General features: G+C 37.7%; 1 protein-coding gene across 1 annotated transcript; it reads right to left on the bottom strand.

Annotated features, from left to right (window-relative positions):
• Positions 1-5,752: 5,752 nt before the first annotated feature.
• Positions 5,753-14,419, bottom strand: eIF3b (eukaryotic translation initiation factor 3 subunit b). The gene is made up of 7 exons (XM_090104998.1): positions 14,228-14,419; positions 13,707-14,022; positions 12,830-13,016; positions 9,727-9,953; positions 8,675-9,428; positions 6,589-6,707; positions 5,753-6,287 (listed from the first exon to the last, which is right to left on the bottom strand). Exons 1-7 carry the CDS (start codon positions 14,352-14,354, stop codon positions 5,912-5,914), a joined length of 2,106 nt encoding a protein of 701 aa, XP_089961124.1. The 5' UTR covers positions 14,355-14,419; the 3' UTR covers positions 5,753-5,911.
• Between the last annotated feature and the right edge of the window lie 1,013 nt (positions 14,420-15,432).

Raw genomic sequence — 15,432 nt, forward strand, 5'->3', positions numbered from 1 at the left:
CCCAAAGCTAAAAGTATACAGTAACACTATACGAGCTTTATTGGAGTCCCTCGTCAAATCTAACTGACGCAAATAAATTGCACGTTGGAACCCAGTGGCCACTACCTCACGTATATATACGTCGGAACTATACTTCTAAGGTGTCGAATGTGCTTACGAGAAAAAAAATACCTGTATTATTTTGACTATAGATAGCGTGTAGCTACTATTATGTATTCTGTGCTATAAATAAAGTAATATTTCCACCTGTACCATTTCATTTGCATTCAGAGCTCATCACGCGCATCATTGGAAACAAGGTTGCGACAGTCGAGATGTTTTGGAAACAGTTGCTGATGGATTATTATCATAATTAAATTTTCCTTAGCTTAGCTTAGCTAATAAGCTTGCAGGAATTAAACACTAATCGAGTGATAATTAGGTACTAGATGTCGATTCACTAGTAAGTTTTATTAAGGCTTTAATTTTTGTGCCTTGCCTCTTTAATTATTGTGTAAAAAATAAATAAAATAAAAGTTTGGAAAATCCAAAGGTGTCAACCCAATTAAGGATGAAAATCCAAATTTCATCCTTAATTAGGTTGACTGAAGTATTATTCAAAAGGAATTATTACAATTAATTGTTTATATTTTTCTTAAACGAAAAGTGCACAGACATGGCACAGACCAACAGACAGCTGTAGATATATTTTTGAAGTGAAAACTTCTTTAGCGGCGTTGGGTATAAAATCTTAAACTCGCGTCAGGACAATTTTTTTTTATAGCCCTTATATTCCATGCGTAAGACGGATACCATTATAAAATATCAAACATGCTGAACGTTAATAATCAAGTTTTCACTTCTGCCGGCACTCCCGGAGTGCAACCCGTCTTTTTTTTTACATTTTTGTTATAAACATTAAACAAAATGGATGAAAAAATACGCTGAGTTTACAATTTAACATATTTTGCTTCCGAAATATCCTTTTTTTAATTTAGTGCCTAAGTTAACATACCTATACGAATGATTTTATCTGCATCCAACCTAATGTTACTGTACCTATCTGCTTAACGTTACAAACCTCGAGTGTGCAATTCAATTATAGTTTTGATATAAAACTTTTTTGGTAAAAGTTTAGAGAGACACAAAAAATATCAACAACACTGGACTGGCGGAGAGTTGTTATTATAAGCATTATGTCTGTAAAGTTTGCGAGAAAAAGTACACTAATTTCCATGAGATGACCGCGACCGACCGTCTGCCCGCAGCGCGTGACCCGTGGCTCTACCATATATACAACCAAATAACCGAACCTTTTCGACGGTCTACAAAATATAAATGGTTTAAAACGGATGAACATTGACAATGAGTATGTACCTACTTATTCAATCAAATATATACAGGATGTCCCACTATTGGTATACTATAAGCGCGAAGGGACTTGTAGTTTTGCATACACTGATCACGTAAAAAATACCTACTTAAACAACAAAATTACGTCAAAAATGTTTTGCTAAATTTTTCCTGAAAATCCATGTTTTCTTCTCTAGCTTCGCGCAGCCGGCATATTATACCGCTTCTCTGATGTGAGCATTTTGTCTATGAAAACATAATCTTAAACGATAGCTCACGTGCTGGTGGCAAAGTTGGGCAATTGCTTGTTATGGGTGTACAAATAGAGTTTAAAGAATTCATCTATTTGAAAAAAAAAATGCGTCTGGAATTTTTTACGTACTCAGCGTATGCAAATTGCAAAACTATAACCTCCTTTGAGCTAGAGATACCAACAGTGGGACATCCTGTATAAGCGTTCGAATCCAGTCGATTGTTTCGGTTAGAATGTTATATAATTAAGTTTAAATATAATTAAAGTGCATATTTAGAAAGCTCAGCGCTGTAAAAGCATATGTGCGTCATTCACATCGGAGAAACTTCTTAGAGCGCTAAACGTTATTGCTGCTTGACCCAAAAACTTTCGGCCACAGAATGTCATTACAACCGTAATATCGCGTAACGTTGAGCTCTCGAGGAAATACAGGTGCCTTCTACCGGAATACAATAAAAGGGATTACGTCGCATATACGATACGTCAGGGGATCGCCGATGGTTATGGAAAGCAAAACAAGATAATGGTGATGCGTCCTCGACAAGTACCCCCATATTTGATCTTTTTGGTGATTTGTCATTTGGTGAGAAATGCAATTATTCGTATATAAAGAATATTAGTGTGAAGTAAACAAAACTTACTTAATTGAAAAAAAAATTAAAATGAATTTGTACAGAGAGTGAATTCTACGCTCTCATTAATTTAATCGCGGGAACGTTTAAAAGAAAACGCAGGAATTCCAAAAAAAATTCTCACTTCGTTCATTCCGAGTTAATGAAGATGTATTCGTAGAGGCGCGTCGGCGAGTAATGAGAGAAGCGCGTTGGAGGCGTCAGGCGAGACCTCGTGTACCGCACCGGGGCACACCGGGGTAAACAGCCGCGCGTCCCCAACCCATCCTCATCAAACCGGCAATACATCCCGGTTTTTAGTTTCCACCATTGAAATAAGCTTGAGAAAATATCCACTGTTCTTAGCTAGACGAAAGATCTTAGAAGAGATAAAAATCATAGTGTGTCTGTGTCTATAATATTATCTGCTCAAGAAAATAATTTTATTTTTGAGTGGAATTGTTCGATCATTAGCGATAGTAACACGACTGTAAATATATTTTTCATGTAAAGTAGATAAGCCAGCTTTTCGGGTTCTAATGGAAATAAATCACCGAGCTCCGAGCTGTCGCAGCGCTCGGCGCTCGTACGTCGTCGGGTGTACACACAGCACACTACACAGTAGTCATACACATAACTATGAAAAACGAGCTATGAATTAGGTAACATTGCTCGAAAAACTAAACCTAATTTCTATTAGGTACTTGCTTAGTTACATTTAACACATGTATAACTTAATAATAATAATTAAAGCTACCAGTTCTTTTGCCAAAAAGAATAACTAATAATATTTTAAATTATCTATTAAAAAAAACAGTTACCTAATTAGATAGTTTTCTGTCTCACCGATATCTACTCAAGGAACACCGCGTGATAATTTTGAAGGCAGATGATAATATTATTACATACTAGCGGTCCGCCCCGGCTTCGCCCGTGGTACATGTTTACGTTTTCTCTACATAAGAACCATCCTCGTACTTCAAGGAATATAATAAAAAGGGAATTATCGAAATCGGTTCAGCCGTTCTCGAGTTATGCGCTTACCAACACATTTTGCGATTCATTTTTATATATAAGATTATAAATAAAGGAGTAACTATGAAAGACAAGAAAATGGAATAATTTTCTTCACCTTGCTTCTATTACTATTATTTTATCACTATTAACAATTTATTTTATTTTGTAAAACGATACGATTAGAACTTGTTATTTTTATTATAAATATTAACATTGCAATAGGTACTAGTAGTACATTTACTTAATATTTGAGTAGATATAGCGCTATTAAGAGGATTAAAACTTTGTTCAAAAGTAAGCTTTCAATACAAATATTTGAACAAATCAACAAAATATAAACTTACCTCTTCTTAATATTAACGATGATATTCACCAGTAAAGAACTTAAAATCACGTATAGCAAACTTTGGATCGAAGTAACAATAAAGTAAGGCGGAAGGATCGCGCTAAAGTTGAGCTCGTTCGCGGCGAGTGCGGGCGCTCGGGCGGCTAGCGGCTGGGGCGGGCGGCGCGCTGCGGAGCGGCGCGGGACTGCCGCCGCCGCCCGCTCCGGCCGCAGCCGCTGCCGGCGACGCACGCTCATGCGCCAACAACCTTCTACCGTACTTTATTAATTGGTAACTAAAACTTTTTTCCACCAACCAACCAACCACCAACCCAATCTTATTCAAATGATGTCTATAATTGTTTGATCGATTAAGTTTCTCTCTTCTTAGACAGTACCGGCCCGGACAGTGGACACATTGGCTTGTCAATTTTTTTTTATCTTAAGTTGAAGTTCGTTGTCCCTAGCAAAAATGGAACTAACATGAAACAATTTTAGGGCGATGATTGTTTATGATTTTAAAAGTTTGCTTTCTCCGAAAGATTGCACTGCTCGCCTTCAAAATACTTTTGGGAGGGAAGCACCTCATTTGGGCATTGATTTGTTGAATTTCATCGCGGCCGTGTTTCTCTCCATGATGAAATTCGTGAAAGTCGACCCTCAACTTCGATCTCGGAGGAAAATATGGCTACCGTCAGACGAATAATTTAAGAAAATTGCCATATCACTTATGAGGAGATTCGAGGACATTTGGGGATTGGTCATTGGTATGAGCCAAATTCAGACAATTTTACATGAACATTTCAAAGTTAGAAAGCTTTGTTGCCGGTGCATTCCTCACGAACTCATTCCAGACTAAAAACGCTATCGAGTAGATTGGTGTAAAGAAATGCTACCTATTAAACCACGGACATTCTCATGCTGTGTATCGTGAAAGGAGATGAAACATGAATATATTGCTATATACTCCAGAAAGAAAGCACCAATCTTCTTTGTGGGTGTTTGAAAGTTTGAAAGAAGTTGTTTGAAAGAAGCAAACCAACAAAACTAAGGCAGGCCGCAGGCGAGAAGGGACGGCAAAAAAATGATTGCGTTTTTTTCCCTAAGACGGGTTATGTCTGCACCTGTGGTCTGCACTATCCCACTTGAGCAACAAAAGACTGTTAATGCTGAGGTACACCACTATTAATTGTTTGCTCAATGTCTTAGAAGAAATGAGGAAAAAGGCGACCTAGAAGTCGCATCTTGTTGCACCATGATAGGTGCTTCGGCGCACACCGCGAACAAAACAGTCATTTTAGGTTTCTGAAAACATAGAGCACGTGACCCATGCTGCACGCAGTCCTTACCTAGCATCATGCGATTTTTTCGTTTTCCCAAAAATCAAAGATTCAATCAGAAGTTCGACATTTACGGGGCCGGAGGATGCCGTGATTGCTTTTTAAACAGCACGTAGAAAACATACCCTCGGACCAATGGTCCTCATGTTTCCAGCAATTGTTTGAACGGATGAAAATTTGTTTAAAATATAACGGATAATACTTAAAAAGCTGTTAATATAATATTATACAAATATATTGTTTTATTTATGTTACGCAAAACTTTAAGTGTGCTTCACGTATATTCATACTTTTAATTATTATTATTAATAACTGCAGCATTAGGTAGGATCTCGGTGATTCCTTAGGTTATCTACTATCACCTATATAACTGGAAATCGTCATCAAAATCCGTTCAATAGTTAATGGGTAGCTCATCCGTCCACTCATCCATGCAAAAATTAACATATTTTATGAGTAGAAAATATAAATTTATTTTTACCTATTCAACTTCTATCCATTGATAAACAATGTAAATAGATACATGAATTTATTTTACTTATGTTTAAACTAAATTGCCTAAAGCTAGTTGCTTAAAGCATAGGTAATTGGTAACGTAACATGAACGTAAACTAATGTCTGACTATTTTATAATATTCATTTTATTTTGCTTTATTTATTTTAATTGGTAAAATTCATCATTCATTCACTTTATTATTAAAATGGGAAAATGAGAATGATCAGGTGGTCATGTATGTATATTGAAATCAAGCTTACAAAAGAGAAAGAGAGTAGTGTTCCACATGATCTTATGCTTTAGAATTTAGATAAAAATAATATAGATAAATATCCAAAACATGTCGAAGCAGAAGTGCATATGCAAAAAAAAACACAATTCCGTAGTTCGCCTTTATTGTAGTTAATAAAAAACGGAAGTATTATATCAAAATATATTTTCCTGGATGTTTAAAGATCAACTTTATCGGGCTATCGATAACGACTCGTACAGGGGGAGGGGGTGGGGTGTGGGCGATTATTGCGCTAAAGGGGCCGGCTAGTCGATGACGGTGGTCTCCTCCTTGACGAAGAACTCGACGAGCTCCTCGACGGCGTTGCCGGCGGCACTGTTGGCGGCAGCAGTCGCCGGCAGCCCGTCCGTGTCCACGTAGTCGCGCAGCGCCAGGCGGCGACTCTTCTGCGCGGCCCAGTCGGCGGCGCGCGCCTGGCGGTACTCGCGGTACTTCTTCATCTGCTCCGTGCGCTTGGCCACCAGCTCCTTGCTGGCCTTCGTGCTCCGCATGCGGTCCTTCGACTCGAACTGCGGGTAGTACTTCTTCAGGTTCTTCTTGATGTCCTTCTGCTGCTTCTCCGACAGCAGCGTCGGCGGCCGCGGCCGCCAGTGGAACTGCGCGAACCCTTCCTTCATCACCCTGCGGGCGAGAGCGACCGTTAGCGCGCGAACGACGGTACGTTACATACGAACGAGTACGAGCGATCGGGCCCGAGGAGTTACATAATATGACCTCTATTTTAATTCCGATCACGGGACGGTACGCACAAATCAAATAAATTTATTTCATAAACGATAACATTCTTTGTATGTGCAGAAAATCAGAATTAGGTATTAATTATTACTGATAATTAACTGTTAGATATTACACCCTACCATCGTCACCCTATGGAGCCCGATCACATTGAAATGCTATAAAGCTAACAAAGACGCGGACGCACCTGCGCAGGATCTTGCCCTGGAAGGACCAGATGTAGTAGCCGCAGTCCATCTTGCACTTGAGCGACGACACGCCCGTCACCACGTAGCGCCCCGTCGGGTCCCACTCGATGCCCGACATCTGCGGACACACACAGTGCAGTACATTCCGTCGCACTCTCCGTTACATATACGTCATACTCTCTTGTATAAACAAATAATAAAACGCTCGATGTCATCAAACCTAAAGTAAAAATATGTAAAAGAAAGTTGTTTGTTAAGCGAAGAATGGAAGGTTTATTTTATATAGAATAACTAAGATAACAATATGATTTTTATGCTGGGAGGGGAGGGTAGTGATATTTAAAGCTACTTAATAGATTTTAATGCGGTAAGAAGTAATATGATTCCGATAAGAAGACCCGTTATGTCATTTCAATCGCTTCTAAATAAATATCGATATTCCGATAGGTGGCGCTGTATTAAAAATGTGACAAAGCAACATTGAGCTATTATTACTACGTATAGAGGAGACACCACGAACAAAATCTGTGCTGCAAGCGCGGCGGCGCGGGGCGGCTTGTGAGTCATATATTAAGCGATATCATCGACTCACCGCTATAGAGGCGAAACTTTGTAAATATTTTGCTTATTACTTATCAATTACGAACAATCAATGTAACAAAATAAAATAATTAATCTAATAAATAAATTATTACTTAATAAACTTATCATTTAAAAACTTTTCAATTAAAACCAATTAATGTAATAAATAAAAAATGATACATAGGTAATTTATTTTCATCTTTCATGATTTAACTTTTTTTCAAATAATATCCACAGTACAATATTTTTTAAATGTGTAAAATTATTTTTTTCCACTATAAACATTTACGTCATCTAATATTAGATACCATCTAAACATCTTTCATACCCAATGCCGTTTTTTAAATTTTTAGTCTATGACAAATGACGCAAAATGGCGCCCGCCAAAAATTTTGCTCGAACCAAGTTTTAACAATGATTATCTAATTAATTACCGATAAAAAGTTATTTGATGAGTTTCTTGGTTTTTTGCTTTAAAACAAACAAGACATGAACGCGACCATCGCACTAAAGCGACTGAGTGCAGTTAAGCCATATGGCTTATGTTGAGCGGAACATATGTGATGTAGGCGGTGTCGTCTCCATATGTATATCTCAATGCATAGCAACTGTTTATTTACTCTGATTACGCGAGCGTAACCGCGGGCAACTCATAGTTAAGCAGAATAAAGTAACACAACTTTCTTTTATACATAATATATTATTATTTATATAATATATATATCAATGTGGAAATTTTCGATGACATCTTCGGGTATTACCTGGGACCCTAAGAACATTATAACTTGTATTCACTTCACACTAATAAATAATTGACAGACAGTAAATTTTTGTAGACGTTGATCAAGGCCCATGTGTACTCAATAACAAAAATTTAATATTTTACGGATAATATTTTGTAGAAAATACTAGTTTAAGATCTATTTTAGTGGATTTGAAGAAGAAATAAGAATTTTATTTTTTCTTTATTCTTAGTTACTTCGATTCCCGTTCGAAGCAAGTAAACTTTTGAAAATCTTTTAATGCAGTTCTATTTATTTTTAAAAATAAAGGAATGTTTCCTTTCAGCAAAATTATCTATCTCCAGTATTTCAAGTAAGTACCTACTTTCCCAACAGGGCCGATCGAAAATTTCCACACTGTATAGTATAGATCAGAGACTAATTCTGGAAACAAAATGTATATCTAATGACTATGTACTATAATGTATATGATAAAAATTAAAAACATAATGATAAATGAAAACCAGTGCTGTAGTTTTTGATTTAATCAAAAACAGAAAGACAGACACACCAAACTTTGTTTTGTAATAATTATGTAGAGTTGTTTAACTGTAAAATTTTATGTTAATTCATCTATAAATTACAAAGTGGTTTATATTTATATTATTTTTAATTTTAATTAAAATGTAATTTTATAATATTTGTAATGATGAGTCAGAGAATAATTGATAGAAACATTAGCATTGTGTATATGATTAGTAAATAGTAGCGTAGTAGTTACCTGGTAGTGGTCGGCCACGTTCATGATGGTGAAGTCGTTGGTGTCGAGGAACTCGAGCGCGCCGCCCGTGAGCCCGAAGTTGGCCAGCACCACGAACTGGCCCTGCGGCGACCAGAACACGTGGTTGAAGGAGCCCGCCAGCTTCTTGAGCGGCGTGGGCGCCTGCCCCGTGTTCACTTGGTAGAACGACACCTGCATGCTGGCCTGGTCCCCGTGCACGATGGCGAACTTGCTGCCCACCGGCTCCCACGCGAACGCCTGGATCGGCTCCTTGATCTCCACGCTGTCCACGGGGATCTCCTTCTCGCGCATGTGGAAGATCTCGAAGTTGTAGTACATGCCCGAGTACTTGAGCTCGTTCTTGTCCTTCTTGAGCTTGGAGTAGCGGTCGACCTTGACGCACAGGTGGTCGCCGCTCTTCTGCCAGTGGATCTTGCAGTCGGCCACGGAGAACAGGTTCTTGGAGCGGATCTCGGCGCGGTTGGGCAGCTCCAGCAGCGTGACGCGCGCCGGCACGTCCTTCTCCTCGGCCACCCAGTAGGCCAGCACGTTGTCCGTGGGCGACCAGCAGAAGTCGCGGATGCCCGGGATGCGGATGGACTTCTTGTCCAGCAGCCCGAAGCCGGGCGTCTCGTACACCGACAGCACGTCGGCGCCGAGCCGCGCGAAGAAGCGGTCGTCCTTGCTCCAGCGGAAGATGGGCCACGTCACGTACTCGTCGGGCGGCGGGAAGCTGCGCTTCTCCTGCCCCGTCCTGCAATGCACCACACCCTATCACTGCGCGGTCCGACATACGCTTTGTTTTTATATTTAGGGAGACTAATTTTAATATTAATTATTTCAAACTTTCTAACAATACCTCATTTAGATGCAAAATATTGTCATTAAATTATTTTCAATCTGCACATATTTTTCATTATTAAATATTAAAATAAAACATCTCAATATTCATGCATTATTTTAAGTATGTTCTTTTCTTTTCATACTTATAAGTAAAGAAAATGAATTGACATAAAGTGTGCAAATGCAAATGGGTGGTGGCCGGTGGGTACCTGATGTCCCAGATGATGAGCTTCTTGTCGTCGCCGCGGTCGCCGGTGGGCGAGAAGGTGACGATGTAGTTCTCGCAGGGCGAGAAGGAGATGAAGCGCGCCTCGGGGTGGTAGAACTTCTGGAACTGCGTGAACTTGGGCCCGGCCCACAGCGCCACGCCGCGCCAGTGGAACGTGGCCAGGTACGTGCCCAGCGGCGACCACACGGCGTACGTCTCCGTCCAGTTCTGCGCACACAGTCTCCACTTGTACTCACACGCGCATTACTTGGCTACACCCTACGCAGGGTATGACTTGTTCCAAAATGGTAAATTCAAGATATTCGTTTCTTTGCTGACGACGTGACGTGAATTATTGCGGTAGATGCTTGATTTTTATTGTGTGCTAAGCTGATAGATTTCATTTTATATTATACATATATATACATTTATATTTCATAAGGCTTCTATCGAAAAATTGAAATCTAAATGTGGTAAGTGCAAATTTTAATTAATATAATGATTAATAGAAACAAAGTTAAACCAACGTCTTTTACATGTCTGAATTCTATTATTATAATGGTTTCTTCTGCTACTCTCAATTTCTAGGTTAATTCGTCCAAATTGTGGCATTAAATTAAATTTGTAAAATAATAAAATATAATTGAATGTTGATCAATGTACTACCCGTTCGCTTCGAGTTGGCCGCTCCCACCCTTCCCGCTTCACCGCACCGCACTCCTAGACAGACCCTGCTAGTACCGTCAGTAACGCAATCACGTGCGCCCGTTCGTCACTAATATCGCTCCCGTTGTTTTTGGTTATGTTATTTGATCGTTTTGTTAAGTTTATTATTGTTAAGTTTTATAGGTATATTTTTTTACTGCTATTAGCGAGGAAATCGCTGAAGTAAGTAATTATACAAACTGTTTTTGTTATTTTATTTTTCGGAGTGTTATTATTTTTTTTGTCAACGGTACCAGTCGATGAGCCTGTGACATCATTTTGTAACGGTCATCGACGGCCAACTCGAAGCGAACGGGTAGTATCTCACAATAATTATTCTGAGTGATATAATTTTTAAGAAATAACGACTTCCATGCTTTTTACCATTGACTCGAAAGTTACTTCTTGCGCTTAACGGCTTTCTAGTTAAAGGACGGCAGAATAAATAAAATTATAACTGAGACACTTGTTTAAAGTTAAGTTGTTAGTTTTGTTGATGTCTCTTTATACAGTGATCAAACTGTATAAAAGGACTACACTCACCGGCACGGAATCTTGGCCACTTACAAATTTGCCGATAAAAAAAAGTTTGAAGTGCTTTTCACGATTTTTTTGTATGCAGATATGTTAACATATTGCTTCTTTAATTTTATGTTTAGAAATCATTAAGTTTGAGAATAATCTTTTACCACTTTTTAGGAGATTGTCGAAATTTGTGATTTGTGCGGTTTAGCCGAAGTTATGAATTGTTCGTTTTTAACTTTTTTCGATATCGTTTATGCCGTTTTATGATATTGTTATTGTTGTGCTGTAGTCAATGATCATAACAAACAATAAAAAATGCCGCTAACATCTGAACAACCTGCACAGGCCATCATAATGTTAGACCAATGACTGCCGCAACATAAAGTACCTAATGTACAGTAGGTACCACGATCAGCGATGAACTAGGCATGGAGAAGATACCAGGAGACTGGCAACTACACGTGCAGACCAGGAAGTGGAGGCGTGAGGTGCACATCAGCTCGAGAAGACCGCTTTATCGTTCAAGATATACTCAGAAAAGGCTTTCTGACAGTTTTTGAGATACGCCACCAGCTCCAAAACACCAGGATAATAAATGTGAGTGAATAATCGGTGAGAAGACTAATAAAGGAAGTTAATTTGAAGGTTTGCAGACCAGCACGCCGTCCAGAACTCCTCAGGTATCACAGAGAAGCACGTCTTCGATTTGGGCGAGAACATGAAAACTGGACCCACAGCCAGTGCGCTCGTGTGGTGTTCATAAATTAGTGCCAATGCACTTTACGAGCTTCTGATAGCCTTGAGTCAGTATAGAAGATACGAGAAGAGAGGTTTTCACCCATCACCACAACTCAAACGGCGATTTTTCATGGAGGGTCAATAATGGTATGGGGAGGTATAAGTTTCGATGCTCGCACGGAGTTATTTATCGTAGATAATGGCTTAAATTTGATCAGGTACACCGAGTAAATTCTCCAGGAACATGTTCAGCCCTAATACAGGCTTATCAGTGAAGAAAATTTGCTACTAATACACTATAACGCACACCCGCGTGTCGTACGATGCGTATAAGAGTACCTTCAAGAGGTTATTATTGAAAAATTGGAGTGGCCAACTCGTATCCCGGATCTTAATCCAATAGAACACATCTGGGACATGCTTAAAAAAAACATAAAGTTCGATTCTAACCCAGCACAAACGGTAGATGAGCTTAGAAATACAGCTGGGGCCGTTTGGTACACTATAGCTCAAGAGGACATCAAAAATGTCTTCTAGAGTATGCCAGAAAGGATGCAAACAGTGTTTAAGGCAAGAGAAGGAAACATCCAATATTAAAAAGGTTCTTTTTTTTATGTAAACGCTTTTTCCTAATTTTTGTGCATTTTTGAAGAAATCATTTAAATTTCACAGAAAAAGCGTAAATTCTTGTTAAATTCATATCTGCGCGGTAGAACTTATTATAAACTTCCAATTATTACTAAAAGTTTGTAATATCATTTATCTAGTTTTGATTAAATTTTTATTGAATTTTGTAGTAGAAAAGAAATAGTGTAATTTTTCGCAGAAATTTGAAGTGGCCAAGATTCCGTGCCGGTAAGTGTATTAAATGCCTTTTACAGGTAGGCTACATTTTAAAGCCATTTTATTATAAAATTACTGTCACCTAAAAAATTATAATAATACAGAGGAAAAGTCAGCATACTAATTTTATTTTAACATGTGTGTTTCTATATTTAAATATGAATGGTCTTGTAGTTCAATAAATGATTCCTAAATTTTGTATAGAACTATTAAATTATATACAATATTTTTCCCTGCCTGCAAACAATGTTGGGAGCTCATAATAAGATGTAACAAGAGAGCTAAATACTCACAGGCCTCTCCTGCAGCAAGGTGGGTTCGGGCAGGGCGTTCTGCCACACCTGCAGGGCCACGCCCGTGCCGATGCCCACCAGGAACTGGTCGTAGGCGTCGGGGTCCATGAGGTACCACTGCAGATCTGACTGCACCTTGAAAGGCTGGGGCGCAGGGGGCTCCCATTCTTTAGGTATTTCTTCATATCTTCAATGGTACAAACAACTCAATCAATATAATAGTTCAATGAATACAGAAACTTTCACCTGGCAGAATTAACATTTATGTATTTAAAATTATCATATTTACTTTATATTTTTACAATATAACATACTTCTACTTTAATTTGACTTCTATATTCAATAAATTACAAGATAAGAGTGTTAAGCTTTATAATAGACTAGCTGTGCTCCGCTCCTGTTGGTCTTAGCATTATGATAAATGGGCTATCTCCCATCTTAGTTTCTGAGATTAGCGCATTCAAACAAACAAACAAACTCTTCAGCTTTATAATATTAGTATAGATTTATTTTATTGATCTATTTTCATTTAATGCAATTTATTTCATAAAAATTCTCAGGCACATTGGATGCAATTTCTCAATGGTACTTTATAATTATTACAATGACTACTCAAACCATCACATTCAGTGTTGATGGTTGGTTTGTTGGTTATTCATTTTTTTATAATAAAAACATTTCTTTTACGCTTGGGACAATTTTATAAAAATCCATTACAAACATAATATTTATAATTTTAGTGCAGAAAATTAACTCAAATCATCTTATACTTGATTAGGAACTGTTTATAAACGAGCCACTTGAGATCATTAGAAATATATATCATCTGTCATATACATATAAATGTTATTATATATAAAAAGATGTATGTACTTACTTTTTAAAATCTGTAAAAAGGTTCACTAAAAATGTGTGCTGCTTATCTAATTTACAATTATTTGTGGCTTGCACGGCCTCCGCCGCGTTTTGCGGGTTACTATATTCGAGGAAAATGTATCCCGTCGTAACTCCGGTCTCAGTTGTCGGATAATACTCATTCACAATTGTCCCAAACTTGCTAAATATTTTATTAATAACACTTTGCAGCTTCTCCAAACGCTCCGGGCCGACCTGCGGACACCCGTCCACCACGACTACATTCTCGTAGCCGTCGGACTCCTTAGGCTTCTGCTCTAAGAGGTCCGCTAACAACTCTGCAACGTCAAAGTTAGGTTAGAAAATATAACATCCGAATATCGCACTAATTAACGACTACATTGATAGAACAACTAACTTATCTTAGTTATTGTATAAAATTGTCATAAATAAAGTAAAACATTTGGTATTTGGCTGAGATCATACTGAAATATGAAAACATCACATATGGTCAGGACAACCTATATAACAAAAATCACGCACCTTCATCAGAGATATCATCGACGAAACCTTCAGGGTCATCAAAATTTGGCTCCTCGTCAAAATTTTGCTCTTCATTATCACTATGAGGGGTTTGGTTTACTTTTTCGTCTCCTTTTTTCTTTGCCATTTTGACGTTTTATTATGAGTCGCCGGAAGACACGCCATTAGTGAACTGACAACTGTAAAAGTAAGTCAACGAGGCGTAGACGGAGCAACGAGGTGAGGGCGTCTGACACCGGCTACCACAGATTATTGCAATACCAGAGACTAAAGAAATTAGTTTACAGTTTACGACAGTTTATAGGTCTACCAGAATCTGATGGCATATTTATATTAAAAAAATAAAAGATTTTCATGTGGCAACTTTATTTGACAACTATCAAATTGGTTGTCAAATTATTTGTGTTGATGATTAATTTTTAGGATTTTGTCTTCAAAATCATCGAAATGTCGATAAAACCGCTGCGATCACAAGCAAGAGGTGTTGTTTACAATGTGTATAGAAAAATATTCGATGAAGAAGGGTCAAACACATCACAATTTTCAATTTTAAAGCGCGTGAAAGATTTTATTGTTAAGTTGGACTTACCCGTTTTGATACTTTAAATTAAAAATGTTATGAATAGGTAACTATAATATTGTTTGTTGATTAAAATATAATTTTATGAAAACTTATTACAGGAGTTTCCAATTCGGCTATTTGTCAAGTCCAAGGTGTACAAGTCAATTTTATAATGTGTAATACTTTCAAAAATAAACATGATTTTATTTTATTATTGTTTTATTTTATAAAAAAATATAAACAATCGTTAAATATAGTAAATAAGTTTTGATCTGCATTATCATTACATCCATATTTTCACATGCCATAATGATATATATTCAAGTATAGGTATGTGTAATTATACATAATATTATGTATTACCTTTAGAAAAGTAATATGTGTATTATACATGTAATAAGTACCTACATAATATTACGTGGATATCTCATTATTAAATACAGTATTATCCACTTGTGTAATGTAACTAATGATATTGAGGACAAAATAAAAAATACGCAGTATCAAGATCGTTCAGTCCATTTTCCCTAGGGTTGCACACTCTAAATTTTGATTTCCCTAATTGCCATCAGATTCTGGTTTACCTATACACGGTGTCTTCCGATATGCACTGCGACCGGTGTGACGTCAATTCAGTATACTG

Source organism: Colias eurytheme, chromosome 8, assembly GCF_061535395.1.
Source record: "Colias eurytheme isolate Ceu_HAF_F1 chromosome 8, ilColEury1 Martin Lab GWU primary, whole genome shotgun sequence".
Lineage (NCBI taxonomy): Eukaryota > Metazoa > Arthropoda > Insecta > Lepidoptera > Pieridae > Colias > Colias eurytheme.

Bases quoted from the DNA above. Each gene is read 5' to 3' on its own strand.
- eIF3b (XM_090104998.1), bottom strand. From the start codon at position 14,354: ATGGCAAAGAAAAAAGGAGACGAAAAAGTAAACCAAACCCCTCATAGT. The intron at 6,708-8,674 runs GTAACTACTACG...GTGTGTCCGCAG, and splicing joins ACGTGGCCGACCACTACCAG to ATGTCGGGCATCGAGTGGGA. The intron at 6,288-6,588 runs GTGCGTCCGCGT...TCTCGCCCGCAG, and splicing joins CAGGGCAAGATCCTGCGCAG to GGTGATGAAGGAAGGGTTCG.